Source organism: Dermochelys coriacea, chromosome 1 (genome assembly GCF_009764565.3).
Source record: "Dermochelys coriacea isolate rDerCor1 chromosome 1, rDerCor1.pri.v4, whole genome shotgun sequence".
NCBI classification, from domain to species: domain Eukaryota; kingdom Metazoa; phylum Chordata; order Testudines; family Dermochelyidae; genus Dermochelys; species Dermochelys coriacea.
The window spans coordinates 110,767,081-110,786,902 of record NC_050068.2 but is presented as its reverse complement, the minus strand read 5'-3'; the positions used below and the strand labels follow the sequence as shown (position 1 = coordinate 110,786,902).

The following is a 19,822-nucleotide window of genomic DNA, read 5'->3' as shown; positions in this document are numbered from 1 at the left end:
TAATCAGTTCTGTATAAAGTTATTATAAAATACCTATGAGGAAGAGCTCTGTGTAGCTTGAAAGCTTGTCTCTCTTGCCAACAGAAGCTGGTCCAATAAAAGATATTACCTTGCTCTATGACTAAATCATGACAAAAAGAAAAGGAGTACTTGTGGCACCTTAGAGACTAACAAATTTATTAGAGCATAAAGCTTTCGTGAGCTACAGCTCACTTCATGGGATGCATTCCGATGAAGTGAGCTGTAGCTCACGAAAGCTTATGCTCTAATAAATTTGTTAGTCTCTAAGGTGCCACAAGTACTCCTTTTCTTTTTGCGAATACAGACTAACACGGCTGCTACTCTGAAATAAATCATGACAGAATCTCTTTAATCTCTCACGTTTAACATTCACCATCTTTAGACAGTGGCTCCTCACTTTTGTCTAGGATGGCAATGCTGTTTAAGACTCCTTCTCCAAAATCCATGTTTGTGCTTTACATTGTGTAGGCTAACAATGAAGTTTCTGAATGGCTCTTACCTTGGGTATGTCTGCCTACACGGCAGCTAGAACCAAGCCTCCCAGCCAAGGCAGACACATTTGTGCTAGCAGGGCTTGAACTAGCATGCTAAAAATAGCAGTGTAGATGTTGTGGCTTGTGCTTTCAAGCTTAGGGGGTCAGTTGGGCTCCAGCCCAAGCTGCAACTTCCATACTGCTATTCTTAGCATGCTAGCTCAAGTCCCGCTAGCGTGGGTCTGTCTAACAGAGCAGGAAGTCTCACTCCCAGCTGCAGTATAGATGTAGCCCTATAGGCTTCAATAAAGCAGCTTACAGTGGCCTAGGAGAATCCTGAATCCATTCCATGACTTACATTCTCTATTACACAGTAAGCAGCTGCTACACCACTGGACCAGCCCACTCCCTGTAGTATTTATATGCTGTGACAGCGTCAGGCCAGATGGCTATAGGAGAGAAATAGAAGGCAGATATATTAGCCCCACACTAAGTAGGTCCCTTTTCCCTGGGTAAGGTAACAGAGAAGGTTCCAGAACCATCAGGAACCTTCTGAAGACAATTAAGACAGGCTGATTAGAACACCTGTACCCAATCAAGAAGCTGCTAGAATCAATTAAGGCAGGCTAATCAGGGCACTTGGGTTTTAAAAAGGAGCTCACTTCAGTTTGTAGTGTGCGTGTGAGGAGCTGGGAGCAAGAGGCACTAGGAGCTGAGAGTGAGAACGTGGACTGTTGGAGGACTGAGGTGTACAAGCATTATCGGACACCAGGAGGAAGGTCCTATGGTTAGGATAAAGAAAGTGTTGGGAGGAGACCATGGGAAAGTAGCCCAGGGAGTTGTAGCTGTCGCACAGCTGTTCCAGGAGGCACTCTAGACAGCTGCATTCCACAGGGCCCTGGGCTGGAACCCGGAGTAGAGGGCGGGCCCGGGTTCCCCCCAAATCCTCCCAACTCCTGGTCATACACAGGAAGAGTAGACCTGGACTGTGAATTCAGAAAAACGGCCAAGCTGAGGGCTGCTGTGAAGCTCCAAGATGAGCAAATCCACCAATAAGCGCAAGACCCACCAATGTAGAGCAGGAACTTTGTCACAATGCACAGTGAAGCCAAAAAGAAGGTTTTGAAGGGAATTCATACTGAAAAGGATGCCAATTTTTTTGACAAGTAAAAAACGAAGGGAATCTCCTCTTGTATGCCCGAGTCAATGTTAGTAGATCCTGCCACAGTTATGAAGCTGTTAAAAAAGTGGCAATTTGATCACTGAATCAATACAAACAAGTTAGACACACTCGCAGAACGTAAATATATGTACACGCGCGCGCACGTACACAAGTTAAAGCTCAATTATACAGAGGTCTCATAAGGCCCACATGTCACCTTTGGATAACCTCAATGGTCATCAGTTTTTCAGATTATGCAAAATCCTTTAAAAAAAAATCACACTTCCAGCTGAAATGTTCATCTATTATTGTCAGAAATAACCCCTAAGATGATTAGAACTAAAAGAGAGCGGAATAAAAAAAATACTTTCTCTACTGTTGTTTGACTGCACTTTGTACAGAGCCAGTTAGGTGGGTCCCAATCTTGCAAGCAGATTCCATGCAGGTGGCTGCGGTGGGCCCTTATGGAGCCCATTGGCTTCAATGGTGGGGTCATCCACATGGATCACTGGAGCCTTAGTCAGTCACTTTCAGCTTGTGTTTGAGATTTTCATACTGCATGGGAGAGGGGAAAAAAAATACTGCAAAACCACACAAACTGGCTGAGGGATTCAGGGATCAGCACAGTCCTTGACACTACTCTTAATCCCAGTGGGTAATCTATTTCATTTGTTCATTTAAATACATATAGATTCCTGGCTTTGACACCATCCATATCCAGTCCAATGGAGAACAGCATGGCCTTTCAGATTTGTAAAAATTTCTTTACATACAGTGCATTCACTAAGTCGGAGCTTTCCAGTAAATGAAGATCAGTTATGTCTCCAGGGAATTGTACCATGCTTTCTATTGTCCTCTGAGTGTCCCAAACCTGGAGCACTAAAGAGCTGCCAGCTGGCTAAATGAAAGAGGAGCAGCCCACTTACTGGCTTCCCCAAGGCTTCTGTTAAGTGCTGGGAAGTAGGCTGCTCCTCTCCAGCTGGCCAGGATTTGAGGAAGCCTTTAAGCTGCTCCCTTCCTCTTAAGTGACGGGAAGCTTCCCACTATGCTCTAATTTGTGGAAAGCGAAAGTACCTACAAACAAAAACAAAATGCAGCTATGTTTAAAGCAGAATTTAAAGTGAATAAATTTATATATAATCTTAATGATAGCTTGGAAGGTCATTGAAATGAAAGCTTCCTACGGCACCAGAACTCACCCTAGGATTAAGAAGCTCTTGTGGAGGGTTGATAAAGAAGCATTCCATGCTTCATTACTATGCTGGATACTAAGTGATGAGTAACTGTAGAATGGGTAAATACATGGGTAAAAACATAGTAAACATCACCTGGGAAGATCAGAATTTCCACTTTCTATACATGACAGTTCACAGTTCATCAATCCATGTTTTCCCCAAGGAACTACAGTACAACTCGATCTTCTGCCCAAGAGGTCAGAAAGAAAAGCAGTGGCACCGTGAGACTTTGAACTGACAACTGGCTAATCCAAAAAGACAGTTTTTAAGATTTCCTACTTTTCAGCTGAATAAATAACTGCATTCAGAGAGGATATGTGACAAATATGTGAACCATCAAAATGACAGAGAGGGCTAGAAACAGTCTAGTATCACGCATTTCACATGACAAGGTCAGATGCATATTTTAGTTATTTACAGTACTTGGACTAGAATGAGTAGTCGTGAAATCTCATTTTATGTACAGTACTCAATATATCTACATTTCCTTGTAATAATAGAAAATGTTATGCAATTTTATTCCTTCTACATTCACTTGTATATAGCAAGTCAGAAGACACTGTATGTCAGAATTCCGGTATATAAAGCAAAAAAGAAAAGGAGTACTTGTGGTACCTTAGAGACTAACAAATTTATTTGAGCATAAGCTTTCGTGAGCTTCGTACAGCTCACGAAAGCTTATGCTCAAATAAATTTGTTAGTCTCTAAGGTGCCACAAGTACTCCTTTTCTTTTTTGCGAATACAGACTAACACGGCTGCTACTCTGAAACCTGTATATAAAGCAGCAAGCAGGTATATCTGTTGAAACTACATTAACAGTGTAAATTGCCAGAATCACCCAACATGGTTTAATGGCAGAATCCTGCACAAGATGAGCTTTCTTATATGGGCTTATTGTCAGGAAGCTTGAGTTAGATGAGCTTAGAGGGATATCTTTAATTTGAAATTCTAGTCAGCTTAAAAAAACAAAATTAAAAGTAGTTCTATGCACTAGGTCTGTTCTCAAGTTTCCCTGATAATGCTTGTGGCTTTACAACCCCATTTAAAAAGTATTTTTCTCTCCTCTTTTTGTGTGTTAAAAACCCATGTAATAAAAGGGAAAAATGACTGACTATATCAGGGAAATAGTGAAAATGTCTATACACAAACTGCTGTTAAATGCACAATGTAAACCAACAAAACAAGGAAATAATAGTTAAATTGAGACAAGTGTAATAAAACGGTTTTATCTTATGTTTTAAAAAAACCTAAGTTTTACACAATCAGAAACAAAATATACAGATAGAAAATTAACAATCGTATTCTTCTTTGCTGACGCAATCACTGACACTCCTAAGATACCACAATGCCTATAGAATGTCAGCTTCTGAATGGAGAGCAGCTTGTATAAACTCAATCCATGCAAGCCCAAAGTGATGGTGGTTGATTGGGGGCATGCTGTGAAGAACTAGCTGGAACACTTCCCCCCAACTCCCAGTCCCATGAAGTTATACAGCTCCCACTCATCAAAATGGTTCAACAGGACGAGTCCTGTTTGACTCATCACTAAGCTTGTATGACTGTAACATCGGTTACTAACATCATATTCTTTTATCTCCAGCTCACTAGGAAATTTCACTCCCTCTGGACCAGGCCTTGGCCACAGAGATCAGTGTCTAGATTACCTAATTCACTGTATCTGAAGCTGACTGTAAAAAAATGCAAAGGTTCTAGATAGTACAAAACGTGACTGCCTGGCTCTTGCATGGGTTTTTAGGCTGCGGTCAGCACATTGAATCCATGCTCTAGTCCCTCCACTGGTCACCAGTCCACTTCTGCTGCCAGTTCAAGGCCTGGGTCCTAGTCCTCAAAGCAATTAATAGATCAAGCCCCAGTTACATGACAGACTGAGCCATGAACCACTAACGGAGCTGCACTCCTACAGGACAATGCAGCTCACAAACCATGCTATGAAGGGCACAAGAAGTGGGGACAAAGCATTCTTAGTCAAGAGGAACCAGCCATAGAACAAGCTTCCAGAGCAGATTAGATGAATCAAGAGTCTGGTCACCTTTAGGAAATGCTGCAAAGCTTTACTGTTTGATAAAGCTTTTCTATCATAAACAGAGGGCACACACATCATCAGTCACTCCCTCCAACCCATTAAACAACAAAAATTAAAAAAATCCCACCCCAAGTTATATTCTTATAAACTGAAAGAGAGCCAGAGGCACTGAAAAGTCCATCAGGGACTTCACCACTGCTAATAGACTTTTGGAGGGAGACACCTCAGATACGCTGCTTATGGATGGCAGTATAAAACCCTAAAATATGATAGGAAAAGAAAGATCCACTTTTCAGCTCTGGTGTGAGTGCCTCTCTCTTCTAAGATTCATTGATAATCTCTTCTCTCAACACTGACCATCAAGGGGTGTTACATAAAACTCCACAGCTGAAATATTTTGCTCCTCATTGAATCCTCAGACAGAAGTCTTGCCTTGTTTGCACAACCCTATCCACCTGCTCAGGTTGTGAAAGCAGTATAGTTAAACAGGGCCGCGATGGGGATGTTCACCCCACACTACCCAGAAGGGGTTAAGGTGGCTCAGAGTTGCTGATTAACCCGGTAGGCTTCACCCGGGGAGAGATTTAGGCTTGACTGACAAGCCCTAATTGGAGATGGAGGCCATTTGGACAGAAGCAGGAGAGGGCTTGTATAAAGCCAGGAAGTGAGAGCAGCAGGGGGCTGTAGCAGGGAGGTCTGCAGTCACTCTCTGGGCCTAGGGAGAGAAAAGGAGGAAACCCAGACGCGGACCAGATGCCTTGGCAGCCCGATGTTGAGGGGAGGGTTTGCTTAGAGGGGTGGTATAGAAGAAAAGCCTGTGGAGGGCAGAGTTGGAAGAGGCCCAGGGAAATGGCAGCAAAAGTTGAGAGGGTGTAGACCCTTGGCTACTTATAGTAGGGTCCCTGGGTTGGAACCCAGAGTAGCAAGTGGACTCAAGTTCTCCTACTAGCCACTAGGAAAGTGGCACAGTCTTGAATCAGAAGACTATCTGGAATAGCACTGGACAGCTGGTCTGGCAAGACTTTGTTACCCTGGAAGGGGAAACCTGTATAGTGGCCTGGTCAGAGCCATGAAGAGGAAACACTGCAACTTCTAGAGAGCATGAGGGGCTACATCATGAGCTAAGAGAAGGAAGGGGGCATCCCATGGGGCAGAACTAATCCCCATACGCAGCCATGAAAGGACACCCCAGTGGGGAGTTTGCCCTGTTATAAGGGCATTAGCTCTTTGTTTGCCACTGCTAATGCAGAGTCTCTGCACCTGAAACAAAATTTCAATGGGTCATTAAGTTACTTTTGTTTCATGATTAAATGAATCTATGGGCCGCAGACAAAACTTGGGTACAGGAGCTTTCCCAACAAACAAATATAAGTGAGTGCATTTCTTGTTAGCAAAGTGAATTTCTAGTTAGCAGTTGCTAAAACTTTCATAAATGTCTCCCATGATACACATCCAGTCTAGTCACAATGTCATCGCTATCTAGCCATGACATTTTTATTTGGGATGGTAGAGTGGAATTTTCAAAAGGGCTCAGCACTGAAGACAAATGGGAGTTTTGTCATGGACATCAATGGAAGCAGCATTAGGCCAAAGCTGAGCACTTGTGCAACTTCAACTAAGGAATCACTGATTTTTGAAAATTATTTTTTAAAATAGCAAACAGAACAATACAGAACGAGAGAAGGAAACATTTATGATTCCATTGCAACAGCCTATGCATATTTGCCAGGTTCTGCCTTTAAAACTTAACTTCCTTCTTCAAGCAAAGACTCCAGCGACCATTGCAATCACAGGTCTCATATGTATCATAGTGAGTAGGTATGCAGGTTCTATGTTCTGTGAAAGACAAAAATCTCCCATTTCTTCAACACATGGAGCACTGTATATGTACTTGGTGCTTAAAAGCACCACATTAGAGCTTAGTGTAAGCTCTAAACTTTATCATGGCTGCTAAAAAAAACCAACATCAAAGGCAATTTTACAACCAAATGTGATTTTATAACATCAAGCAGAAAAGCTGGATTTTTGTGAGTGAATCCCATTTCTTTAATCACCGCCAACCACTCCAATCTCAACTCTTTTCAGGTCTCAGTACTGGAATCTTCTCAATGCTGGATCTCAAACTTTCATGAAGTACTATCATGACTCATTTTTGCAGCATTTTTTGATAATTTATTAAACATATTTTAACATCCAGAAAATTCTAAGTCCTATTATGGGGATATCATATTGTCAAGCCCATTTAAACAAATTGCAAAGCTGCAAAGGACAAGAAGCCTTGTGGCAGTGCCACAAGAACATGGAAGCAATGCTAAGATGACAAATAATTTGCAGCTTTGATTCTGACTTGCTTTTACCTCTCACGAGGAGAACCCTTTACATAGAAACTGGTTACAGCTCTATGCTTTTGCATTTACTGGTAAACATTCTGAAATACTGGTAATTAATGCCAGCATGACAGGATTGAAAGAGGCAAAAAATATAAGAAAGGGTTATGATTAGTACCCGATCAGTATACAAGTGAATATTCATTTTTTATTATTAGACATGCCTCTCTTTTGCAGCTTATGTAATAAAATAACTTGCATTGTTTAACAATTCTGTTTATATTTAATTTTTAAAAAATAATAACTGAATGGTATGTTAGTTAAGCTCTGGTAATTTTTTTTTAAACTTATGAAATGCACGCTGAAACAACCTAAAACACCCGCTATTGAGTTTCCTTTGAAACCTGTTTAAAAACTATTACCAGAATTAGCAGATTTTAAATGTACATAGCATCTACCTTTTGAAATATTAAACCACAGAACTTCTCCTATAAATGTATTTTGTAAATGGAGTTTAATATATTTAAACAAATACTGAGATGGTTTCAATTTAAACCAAAACTGGCATTTTAAAAAAAATCCTCCTCCTCACAAAAATAGCAAAGCTTGCTTGATCAGTGAAATGATCATGGCTCAGCTCTATTAGCTTTGGGTTACTAATGCAAAAGCTATTTTCCATTTGAACCTAGGTAGGGGTGAAGCTACTTTGCACACTACATTACAAGCATACTGTATGCAATACCACTGGGTCTTGATGGGTTAAATCAGAAACAGAAGTAAGAACAGTTAGAATATATCTCTAACAAAAAATTATATTGTAATACTTTGATAAAAGAAAAAATGTTTACTGCATTTTATATATGAGATAGGTTCAACCTGGAAGGACTACCATAAAGGCCTTAACTGAAAAAAAAAAAAACTCACCGCTATTCGCAGTATGGAGGCTTTCACAGAGGTCCATTTGTCTTGCCTTCGATCTATGACAAGGATAAATCCAATTCCAGCATCTTGTAAACTAAGTTTGGGGGAACAAAATAACCTATAGTTAAACATACAGATGAAACTGTCTGATATTCTCTAGTAATTTTTCACAGTTAAAAAAACAGTAGGTTAACCTTTCTTGTGCTGAGCCTCAAGTTATTTATATAAAATATACACATGAATATCTCTGATATACCATTAGGAGTATGCAGCACTCCCAAAAGAATTCTATGCAGCTTGTCAGTCCGTTAAGCCGTAAACTGTGCTTATCCACAGGAGGCAAGGTTTCACATACCCTGAACAATTATTATTTCAGTGGAATATAAATCCCTTTGATTATTCAGGATTTTTGATGCCAGTATAATCCAACTTTCATATAATTTTCAGTATCACTATTCCTGGATAAACACAAAATCATTTTCCTTTTGCATCCGTTTTCTTATTCCTTTTTTGGACTGGCTTCTTATTTTACTCACATCTTAATCCCTTCAAAAACTCAAGCTTTTATTATCCATGCATTACATTAGTCCTTCCATCTGAAATTCTCATCGTCGTCCATGTTAGAAATCTTCTCTTAGGGCAATTGTTATATTCACCAAGACAAAAAATCCCTAAGGCATCTAAGAGTTCAAAGTTATACACTAGAAAGGTAAGATAAGATGCACTTCTTTGAAATGGAAACATCTGTGAGAAAGATCACACTTGAATCCTTGTGTAAAGATAAGCTTTGTTTTTCTGCTCTGTTCAGCTTCGTGTGCTACAGTCACGGAGTACAAATAAAGAGATCTGCTCCGTTTTTTGTAATTTCCTATCAAAACTAATTGTGTAAAGCCAGCACTTGACTGCCAGCCAATCACAACAGAAATGAAAATGACAGGCAAGTACATGATAGACTGACTTAAATTGCTAATTTTTTGGTATATTTGGCAACTTGTATATGCTAGAATATATACTGTAGCTGAACACAGCAATCATTAATTTAAAAAAACAAATAAATTGATGCAGAACTTTATAATTCGTAGGGAGCTCTGTATGCTGTGCTTGTAAATATTACATATGATCATGGTTTGTTTATTGTCATTGTAATGATGGTGCTTTTTTATTCTAGGTTTGTAAAATGATATGGAAATGTTTCTTGCTTATTTAGCACTGATGGTTTATCATAAATGAGTTGCATATTGTTCGCTACATTCAATAGAGATAACTATTGTGTGTTATGGTGCATGAAAATTTCAGGCATCCAACTGTGGTCTCCTGAATTAAAATTTACTATTATAGGTCTTAGTACCCCCCTCCTTTTTTTCCTCACTGCAAGCTGGTCAAAAGTATGGGCTAAATATTTATAGGAACAAAAAAGTGGAACCAGGCTTCCAAAAATAATGAGAAAGGAAAGAGACAATAAAAAAAAAAATCTACACAACATATGTATCAACAGAACATTTATTTTCTTTTACCACAGAAAGGCTTCAGCTGACCCTGAGCTTCTCAGAACCAAGACATGCAGCCTTTAACTGACACCTCTGGTTTAGGATAACTGTACAGACACCCCCCGACTTACGCAATTGTTCCATTTTAGAAAGTCTTGCGTAACTCAAATTTTGTGCAAGTTGGAAACGTATACCTGTACGTTACGGAAAGATTTCCACAACTCGAAAATCCTATTTCTGGCTTATGGAACTTTTTCTGTAAGTGCAAATTTGCATAATTCAGGTCTTGCGTAACCCGGGGAGCGTCTGTATCATTGATACATACAGCTTTTGAGCATTTAACTCATAAGCTTGACCAATCCACTCCATCTGGGGTAGATTCTAGCCCTGTAAATTTACCAGTACATGAACACATGCAAAATATGAAAATATTCAAATAGTGAGCTATAGCTTATTTTGGGATTCATGATGCTTTACAATGTCTTTATATTTTTGATCAGTCTTCTTACTTTTTTAACCTATATGCTCCACCTAGGGAATGCTGATATCCAATTAGGTCAGATTCGAATTGTTAAATCATTTAATTATTAAATGGATAAGAAAATGTTAATACCTGAGGCCATGTGGTTCACTAGACCCCACACATGGCTAACTCGCACACTGATCCCTGAGCGTTCCAACGACAGGATGCACTCCATTGCTGCAGATCAAGGGAGTCATCTCCACAACACATGCCAGTAGCTCAGAGTTAAGGAACCTCCATTCTAAGGCCCTGATCCTGCAAGCTGTTCTGCACAGGCAAATCCATGTGCCTGCATGGAGCCAGGGACCTTCATACATAGCTTTCAGATTTGACATCTCAACAGTATGGCTCCAAATCACTATCAGTTTACAATTTTGTATTGTAACAATTGGAGTTTGTTTCTTTTTCTATTTTGGAGGAAACCCACTTTACCTGCCTTTCAAAGCAATAACATTTCTATTGAAATCAAACTTCTTGTCTTAAAATTCTACCCACAATACACCATGCAGGGCATCTATTTTTGCTGAACTTTCAGCTGCAGACTTTCAGATACAAAACACTGTAGCAGGGTTTAATACTTGAACTATAAGAGAATTTTCATTAACTGTCTATTACTATAGTAGCTAGGGCTGTGTAAAATTTACCATTTTTTCTTGGAAAGCATATGTGGGCACTAAAACAAAACAAACAATAATTGGAAATACTACTAATAATCATAACCATGTTCATCCTAATGGCTCTGAAGATTTTCAAGATATCAGACCTTACACATGCCACTGGTCCAAGACTCAATACTACTAGTGTGATTTTGAGGAAGAAATTGCACAGTCTGGAAAAATACATTTCTTAAGCAATTTTATTTTAAAAATGGCAGCTGTTTGAAATGGCTCAGAGGTTTGGAAGTTAGACTAAGTCCAGTGAAAGATGGATCAACAGGCAGAGGGCAGATAAGATGGTCAAAAGTACATGATACTACAAGTTTTCATCTAGCTCTACGCATTACCACATGACTACAGGACCCGTTCCTACCCAGCCTAGCATCTCTCACTCACTATCAGGAAGTCAATTTCTGCCTCCTATCGGCCAATCATGCCAGCCTCCATCACCTACTTGTTAAGTTTTCAAACAAGCAGAAACCTGTGCGCTTCCTCTCAAGCTTGGGAGGAGCTCCCCGTAAACAACTCCAAAGCCATCTGATTATCTTCCTTCAAAATCTGCCTTCAAACTCTCCTTTGCTGTGATGCCTACCAAGAAACTTGACAGTGGTTGGACCACTGGTGTGCTAAGACCACAACCCCTCATACTGACCAATACTGTTTCGTTGTAGTGCTCCATATGTTGTCATTTGTCTTATACTTAGATTATAAACACTTTGGGCCAGGGACAGTTTTTTTGTTCTATGTTTGTGCAGTGGAGTCCTGATCCAGGACTAGGGCTGCTAGGCACGACAGCAATACAAATAAAATAAATAAATAAATACTACTACCACATGGATTTTATTATAGGTGAAACTGGTAGTATAACAGGTTGTATAATATCGTCCACTCAGAATTCCCTGTTTCAGTTTATTGTAATTTTGCCATACGAAGCATTCGGGCTGAAATTTTCCATGCTTGGCTCCCTTCCTCATGTTGAAATTTATTTGAAATGTTTCAGGGGGGAAAAAAAGGGGGGGAGGGGGTATAGAGAACACTATTAGAGGAAAATAAGTAGTTTTTGACCATGTTAAAATGTCTTTTTATTGATTCTTTGAATAGCTTGGGTACCTCCAGAGACTTGTAATTTGGAATGGGGATGTTCCTGGAGTGACGTGTCCCCTTTGCTGTCCCCAGGAAAAATCATTCAGATTTGACAAAAGTTTTAAACCTCTGAAAATTGCCATTTCCACAGGTTCAGTAGAGTTTATCAGAAACTTGCTTCTAAAATTTCTGAACATTCCATCTGCATTAAGCATGGTGCCAAGTCCCACACAGAGCTTCCCATGTGCCATCTTCACTTAGCATGCTCCCAGGCTCTGCATAGCTTCCTGCATCATAGGCACAGAACTAGAGCATCTGACATGATGCCAGCATAGCCCCATCTTGAGGCATAGGGGAAGATGAGGTAGGCGGGGAGCCAGGAGGAGTTCTAGCTCCAGCTCTTCCATGGACATGTGTTAATACTTCTGTGCATTTCACAGCTCTTATGATTGAGCAAGTCCTCATAACCCTATCTCAGGAAGAAGGCAAATATCTTTCCCCCATTTCTCAGATAGGGTAGTGGAAAAGTTGCACACAGCCACATCTTGCAGAGCTGATAATAGAAAGCAGGTCTGTAACATAGAACACCCAAGTATTCTTAGCCAATATGCCTTTCAGAATGAATAGACAAATCTATGTGCTTGGCTCTGTTGTCTACACCTTTCCACTGTCAAAGTCGGAACACAGGATTCTCTATTTCCAACATTCCTTGGCTGTCCAGAAAATATTTACATAAGTTCTTGGCAAAATATGCACTGGACCAGTTGTTGCTGCAAAGGGAACTTTAATTCAGGGGTTTCTTAATTTTGAGCACTTAGCTTTGCAACTTTAACATTCTCTTAACATCGTTTTTTGATGCAATTTATCTATAAAGTACTTGTTAACAACAAATCTAAAGTACTTTGCTGCTATCCTTTTCAGAGTAGCAGCCGTGTTAGTCTGTATCTGCAAAAAGAAAAGGAGGATTTGTGGCACCTTAGAGACTAACATTTATTTTGTTAGTCTCTAAGGTGCCACAAGTATTCTTTTTCTTTTTGCTGCTATCCTTGCCTCTCTATATGGTTTTGTATGCTGCTCCAGTGATTTAATTCTTGGGACAGGGACCATTGTTTTGTTCTGGGTTTGCACAGCACCTAATACAAAGGAGTCCTGGTCTGTGACCCAGGGGTCCTAGGCACTACAGTAATACATATAATTAATAAAAAATAATAATGAAGTAAATGGCAAACCTCAGGAAAAAATACTTGAGCAACCACACAATGCCTATCTGGATAACAAAGTTAGTGCTGTATGGTTAGCTAGAGTGCAAAAAAAAAAGAAAGGTGAAAGTTAAGGGAGAACTGCTGTCAAAATTCAAGTCTCATTACCAAGTAATATTGGGAACATACTGTTAAGGCCCTATTACGTCCAGATCTGCTCTTAAGATTTTAATTGTTCCCTTAAATACCCATCTGGAGAGAGAGAGAGAGACTCAGCAAATTGTGGAGAGAGGGGTTAGCAATCTCTGCAGCACTGTCTTTTCCTATACTCCTTTTCCTATTCACCTCCCTATACATATGCATTATGCTACAGTCTAATTACATGAACATATACTATTTTTTCCACAACATCCCTGCCTCATTCAGTGCACAGGGTAGATGGTGATCAACTAAAGAGTGGCTATTCAATATGTTGTTTTCTTCTCATTGCTCAATGTGTGGACTTATTTGCTGCATACTATTCAATCCCTGCTCTGAATACAGAATTATTAATTTCTTCATGACCTGCCTACATTTGCTAACCTCAAAGGAATGGCGAGACACTGGAATGTTGGGTTCCATTCCAGGCTCAGGCGAGGAGGGTGTTCCAGTGGGCAAAGACTTCTGCCTGTTCCCCGCACCCCAACTTGATCCCTTCTATCCTGTCCCCACCAACTTGTCCTTGTACCAGTCCTGTCTCTTCCCCCCTCATCCCAGTCCCATTCTCTTCCCCTAGGCAGTCCCATCTTCTTCCCCAGCCAGTCCCCACCCCCTTTGGCTTCCAGTCTTGTTGGCCAGCTAACCCCAGGCTCCCTTCATCCTAATTCCTCTCCCCCCCCACCTGTCAGTCTCCAGTCCCAGTCTCCCCACACAACTCTGTGTCCCAATCTTCTACTCCTGTCCCCCCATTTGGATCTTGTTCCTTATGCATTTGAATCGGGCAACTTCCTCCTCACTGGCTGGAGGAGGAAGCTGGAGAGGCACTGACAGCATAGGAGAAACAGTCTTCCTCTCATTTCTGGTGGCTGGCCCCAGCCCGTAGCAGACCAGACCTACAAATTAATCAGCCCTAGCCTGGAGAATGCTCAGTGCAGAGAATATTCAGAGTTATTGGCTGAGAAGCTGTAGCAAATCTACGATGAGCATCTATGAACTGCAATTTTTTAAAGCTAATAATGTGGCCTAATCTGAGTGGATTTTCACAGGGATGGCAAAGGCCACCCATCTGCCAAATTCCAAGTCACTGCTCCAAACCTTGGGGGTGCTAAAGTTTTCAAATAAAAGGTTGATCGAACAACTGATTTTCCCCTAATCTAGGTCTCAAACTGCAGAACCATTTAGGTTGAAATTTTCCAAACAGAATGGACAGCATGCATGGAAAATTTCAGCCAAAACAACTAACATGTGTGAAAATTATAAGCTACTGGACACCGGTATTAGAATAGGAAGTTATGGGCAACCTTAATAATAGAGCGGGTCAGACCCTGTTTTCAATGAATACATATATAACCTGATATTTGTTTATACATGTTTCTTTTATGTACTTTATTTGTATTCTGAAAGGCAATTTATAAATGTGTAAAACTCAAAAAAAAAAAATCACTGAGCAGATAATTTGTTGCCTCCATCTCCCAAAATAAATAAAAATACAACACAGGTTAGCATCATTCTCTATACTCTGCATAATTATAAGCAGACAAAATAGAACAGGACTAAGAAAAAAAAAAAGAGTAGCTAAAAAGGCACTGAATCAGCTATCTTAGTAGTGCTCCCAGACTACAGGCAGGAAAGGGTGGAAGAGTGAAGAGAGGGAGAAGAAAGTAAAAGGGACAAAAAAAATATACCGTAGGCTGGGTCTCACCTTTCCAAGGCCAGTATCCCATAATGCAGTGCCAGATGGCTGAGGGGTACTGAAACAACCCCTTACTCCCTTCCCTGCAAGCACATATCTCAGACAGTGTAGAGCAACGGATGAAGTTTTCATTCAATGAACATTCTGTTTTATGCTATGGCCTTTGTCTTCTGTTGTAAGATTTATGATCTCATGTACCAGGGGAAAGGGTGGGAGAGCTTATAGCACATGCTGTTTCAGAAAGCAACTTTCCCATATGGCGTGGGGAAGCAATTATGTATTCATCATTTGAAAGATCCTTACATTTCTCCAAGGTATGGGTGGTAATAACTGGTACATATATAAGATGTCAAAAGTCTCTGCTGCTTTTATACTGTTGCATGAATACTGCTTACATATATTGCTCTCCACACTGACAACACAGATTGCCTTGCTACAGTAACTCACTAAAGCAGAGATCAGATATTTCAAACAGAGGACAGGATTACATCATTTTTGACCTAAATAACTAACTAAATGATGTGGATTTAATAAAGTGTATTTCAGTATTAACAAGTTGCTTATTTTTTTTTTATTAAAAACAAATGGAAGTTAATTGACAATGCATGTCAGTTGTTCCCTGCCCTTACAGTCTCTGCCTGGTTATACTAATGGGCTAGGTATTTAAACTTTCAACAGCTGAACAAATATTTTGGCAGTAAGAGTTAAGTGAGCAAGGACCATCCTTTTGTTCTGTTTCACCAGCACTTAGCACAATGGGGTCCTAGTCATTGAATAGGTGCCTAGGAGCAACAGTTATACAAATAATAAATAATAGCAGTTTTCAGTGAGGAACCAGCACTGTGACCAGAGCACCAGGGTGACATGTTTTCAGCAATCTGTGTTCCTAAGCAGGTGAGGAGTTGTATTCTGAGCCAGCTGGAGCTCTCTCAGGACCCCTGATTTCATTCCCAGACAGAATGCACTGCAGAGGTCAAGCCTGGAGGTAATGGATAAACAGATTGCTAAGGCAGATCTTCATGTGTCAAGAGACACCAGAGTCTCCTGGCACCTTTGATGGTAAAAGGCGTTTCCAGCAGATGTGGCCATCTGAAGTTAGAGATGATTCTTCATTTGCTTCTTATTAGAAGACTAGGAATGGGAACCATCATCATCACTCTCAGTTACCTTGTTTAAGGTGTTTAGAAACCAGAAAACAACTGGCAAGATTTGTTTCCAGGGGGAATGAAGAGTCCTGATCTTTAAAAGTTTCAATGGGCAGGACCTGAGCTACCTCAAAGATCTGCTAAAATGTCTGCATTCCTCAGACAATGGAAGCATTAGCTACAAGTGTGAGACTCTTGGGAGCAGTGGACAAAACCTTCTCTCACCAGTCAGCTTGTGACTTTAGAACTCTCCTTTTACATCTGCTGAGAATGGCTACTTCCAGGACAAAACAAACCCCATATTTGTGTCACAGCTGCTCCACAACACTAAAATAAATCCTTTAATATGTCCTAGTAATAACTAGAAGAGAAGCAACATTCTACTCATCCACTCTATGTAAGCTTTGTAAAGCACTTGAAAACATGGAGATGACTATGGTATAAATTAGGTAAAATAGAACTCTCCTCTACAGCAACTCCAGCTTAAAGAAAATAGGTCAGATGCAAAACATTAGGGTATTATGTAACTTACTTGAAAATATTTGGGTGCTATGTAGCATACTAAAAATATTAGAAGAAATTCATAGCTTAAGGTAATACACTATACAACCCAAATTGCAAGATCAAGACCACTAGCTAGACACTGAACAACTGTATCTGAAGAAAGAAAAGGAGTACTTGTGGCACCTTAGAGACTAACAAATTTATTAGAGCATAAGCTTTCGTGAGCTACAGCTCACTTCATCGGATGCATCCGATGAAGTGAGCTGTAGCTCACGAAAGCTTATGCTCTAATAAATTTGTTAGTCTCTAAGGTGCCACAAGTACTCCTTTTCTTTTTGCGAATACAGACTAACACGGCTGCTACTCTGTATCTGAAGAGGTCACCATTAATTTGTTCTCCATCAAAGGATTACCACCACTTCAGAATTGGCTTTTAAAAATCTGTTTAGGTTCTTATACTGCATCTACCACCGTGGTATTTGAATGCCTAAAAAATTTCCTGACATGAACTCCATAAGATGTCTTATATCTAGCTCTTTACCTCCCCATTCTGCTGGGAGTTTTTTATGTTTTGGTCCAATGAAGGAGGATTGCTAATCATCTAAAACAAGCAAAGGTCAAGGGCAGTTAACTTGAGAAATTATTGCTTCAAAAGAGAGTGAAATTGTCTTGCACCTTCTTCTGTAAATGATGGAATAATTCTCCATTTTCCATAAAGCTCTACTTTGAATGCTTCAGGACTTAGACTTTGGAAATAGTTCTATAACTCATAATATTAGTTCTGGCTTCACCGTGGAAACCATCTAGTTAGGTTCACTTTAGAAATAATAAGCACTAAGAAGCAATGTTATTCGGTGAAGATGTATGTTGTTTGGTCTTTCACCTGGGTAAGGCATAAACTTTCTAGAGTCAATAGTTACTAAGATGATATGTTATGCATGTTTTAAAACATGAAGTCTAAATTGAGCACTGAACTTTGTAATGCTGTACACATATTTTAGATGCTTTACCTTGTAAAAACTGTATTAATTGAACGTTTTTAAGCAGTTTTCGTACGGAATAGGCTGTGAGACAAAATATTATAACAGTTTCGATAACTACATTAAAATTTCTTTATGTCAGAAGTATACAAAAGAAATCCCAGCTCAATTTTTAATACCTAAATGATGACATTATTTAAAAGCAAAATACAGTATTCTCTCTCTGTCATTTACCACTGAGCAGGAGAAAGTGTAGGACTGGCCTTGCAATCTTTTGATGAAGTGGCTCCCTTCAATTATCTTTTTTCTTTATCCTCCCACACACTCAGGTGCATAGGACATCCACTAGTTTCTTCCATACATTTCAGTCTTGTGCTGGTTTTCTCAGGCTTCCAAGTACCATATTGATGGATTTGGCTTCTTTGCCTATTGTTCTGCATAATATTTCTCTAGAAACTGTAGCTTCTCTTTCTAGGTAGCGTCCACCTTTTCACTTGCCATGGAACTCAAATTGGTGGCATTCTTAAACCATGTCCTAAATATGTCTGTTGTCTTATCATATTTGATGCTTTAGATTGGTTTGGTCTACTCAGAATGTCTGATGTTAAAATAAACTTTGTTCTAATGTTCTAAAAGTTCTAATGGACTGTGAAGATCTTCCACAGGCATTTACTTTGAAATGAGTTTATCTTCTTATCAAGATTCGTTAATAGATTTCCATGACTTTGCTCTGTAAAGGAGGGAAGTTAATGCTGATGTTAAAAATCCGTAATTTTGTGTCATACGGAGGTGCCAATCATACTACTTTTCCAAATCTTTGATAGCCATATATCTTGTCTTTCTGTTGTTGATGAACACACCAACTTGTTCTGCTGTATCAGCCAGAAGGTGGGACTTTTCTTCCATTAAGTGATGTGTTGAACTAAGCAGGACAATGCCATCAGCAAAAAGGAGGTCATTCAATTCTGTTTTATCATTTGTCCATACAATTTCTTGGTTGCTTTCTATGATTACTTTCCTCAAGAATAGTCAATGACCTGTGCAAACAATAATGGGGACATAATACACCCTTGCCATACTGCAGATGTTACTGCAAACCATTGGTTAATATGGTCACCATCTCTGACTGCACATTTGGCATCATCATATAGATTCTTGTTTATTCTAATTATTGTTGCTGGTATTCCATAGAATGCCTTAATTTTCCAAAGACTGTCTCTGTGTATACTGTCACAAGCCTTATGGAAATTTATAAAATTTATCACAAGAGGTGCTTACCACTCCTCACTTTGTTCTATAATATATCTGAGAACAATAATATGGTCTGAACATGAGCTCACTAGTCTAAAACCTACTTGTTCTTCTCTAAGAAGGATTAACAGTAATGTGATTCATTTCCAGTGACTGCAGGTGGTAACGTCACCCTTCTTTGGCAATTTTACTATAAGGCCTCTCTTCCACTGGGTTGGGTTCTTTTCTTCATTCCATATTCTACCCAAAGAGACGGGGGGCTGTTTCATCACTTGCTTTGAGCATCTCTGCAGTAATGTTATCCTCTCTAGCAGCTTCCCCATTTTTGAGCTTACTGATGGCTTTTCTAACGTCTTCCATTGTAATATCTCCCAAATCCGTATCAAGGTCTAGAGCGGTAGGTCTTCATCACATATTTCTAATAGTTTGCTTGGGCTTAGTCTATTTAAAATAGCCAGAAAATGTTCTGCTCATCTTTTCCTTTGCTATTCTTCTGTACTAAGAGTCTTTCCATTTGCATCCTTAACAGGGCCTCTAGTACAGCTAAAGTTTCCCGTGAGCTGTTTGATTGTCTTGTACAAGGTTATAAGATCACTTCTTTGGCTAGCATCTTCAGCCTCTGGACATTTTCTATCAATATAGACTTTTATATTTTCTAGCACTCCTTTTGGGGGGGGTATATATTAAGGGTGGTACATTATCTTAACCCTCAGAACAAAAGCAGAAAGTTATCCATCCTTTTGGACAGCTAATTTTGCTGCTGGCCTCCAAAACTCTAATGTTGACATACTACTGAACCCATTTTAAACATTTACCTCTCTTTTTAATTCCTCCTCCCACCCCAGTATTACTGTTTTTATGGCACACAAGAATTTTAGGTTGGTATACATCTCAGAATATTTGTGGCAAAGAAATAATA

At 39.7% G+C, this 19,822-nt stretch overlaps 1 protein-coding gene across 26 annotated transcripts in view; it reads right to left on the bottom strand.

Moving 5' to 3' along the window:
* MCF2L (MCF.2 cell line derived transforming sequence like) overlaps positions 1-19,822 on the bottom strand; it is a 262,711-nt gene that overhangs the window by 47,062 nt on the left and 195,827 nt on the right. For 24 of the 26 annotated variants that reach the window (XM_043505613.1, XM_038367742.2, XM_043504747.1 and 21 more), the window contains one exon: positions 8,188-8,278. In XM_043505613.1, the coding sequence (XP_043361548.1) occupies positions 8,188-8,278 (91 nt within the window). Of the gene's footprint in view, positions 1-8,187; positions 8,279-8,378; positions 8,472-8,539; positions 9,000-19,822 lie in introns of those variants that run through there. The other 2 variants (XM_043505523.1, XM_043505571.1) reach the window with 2 other exon arrangements.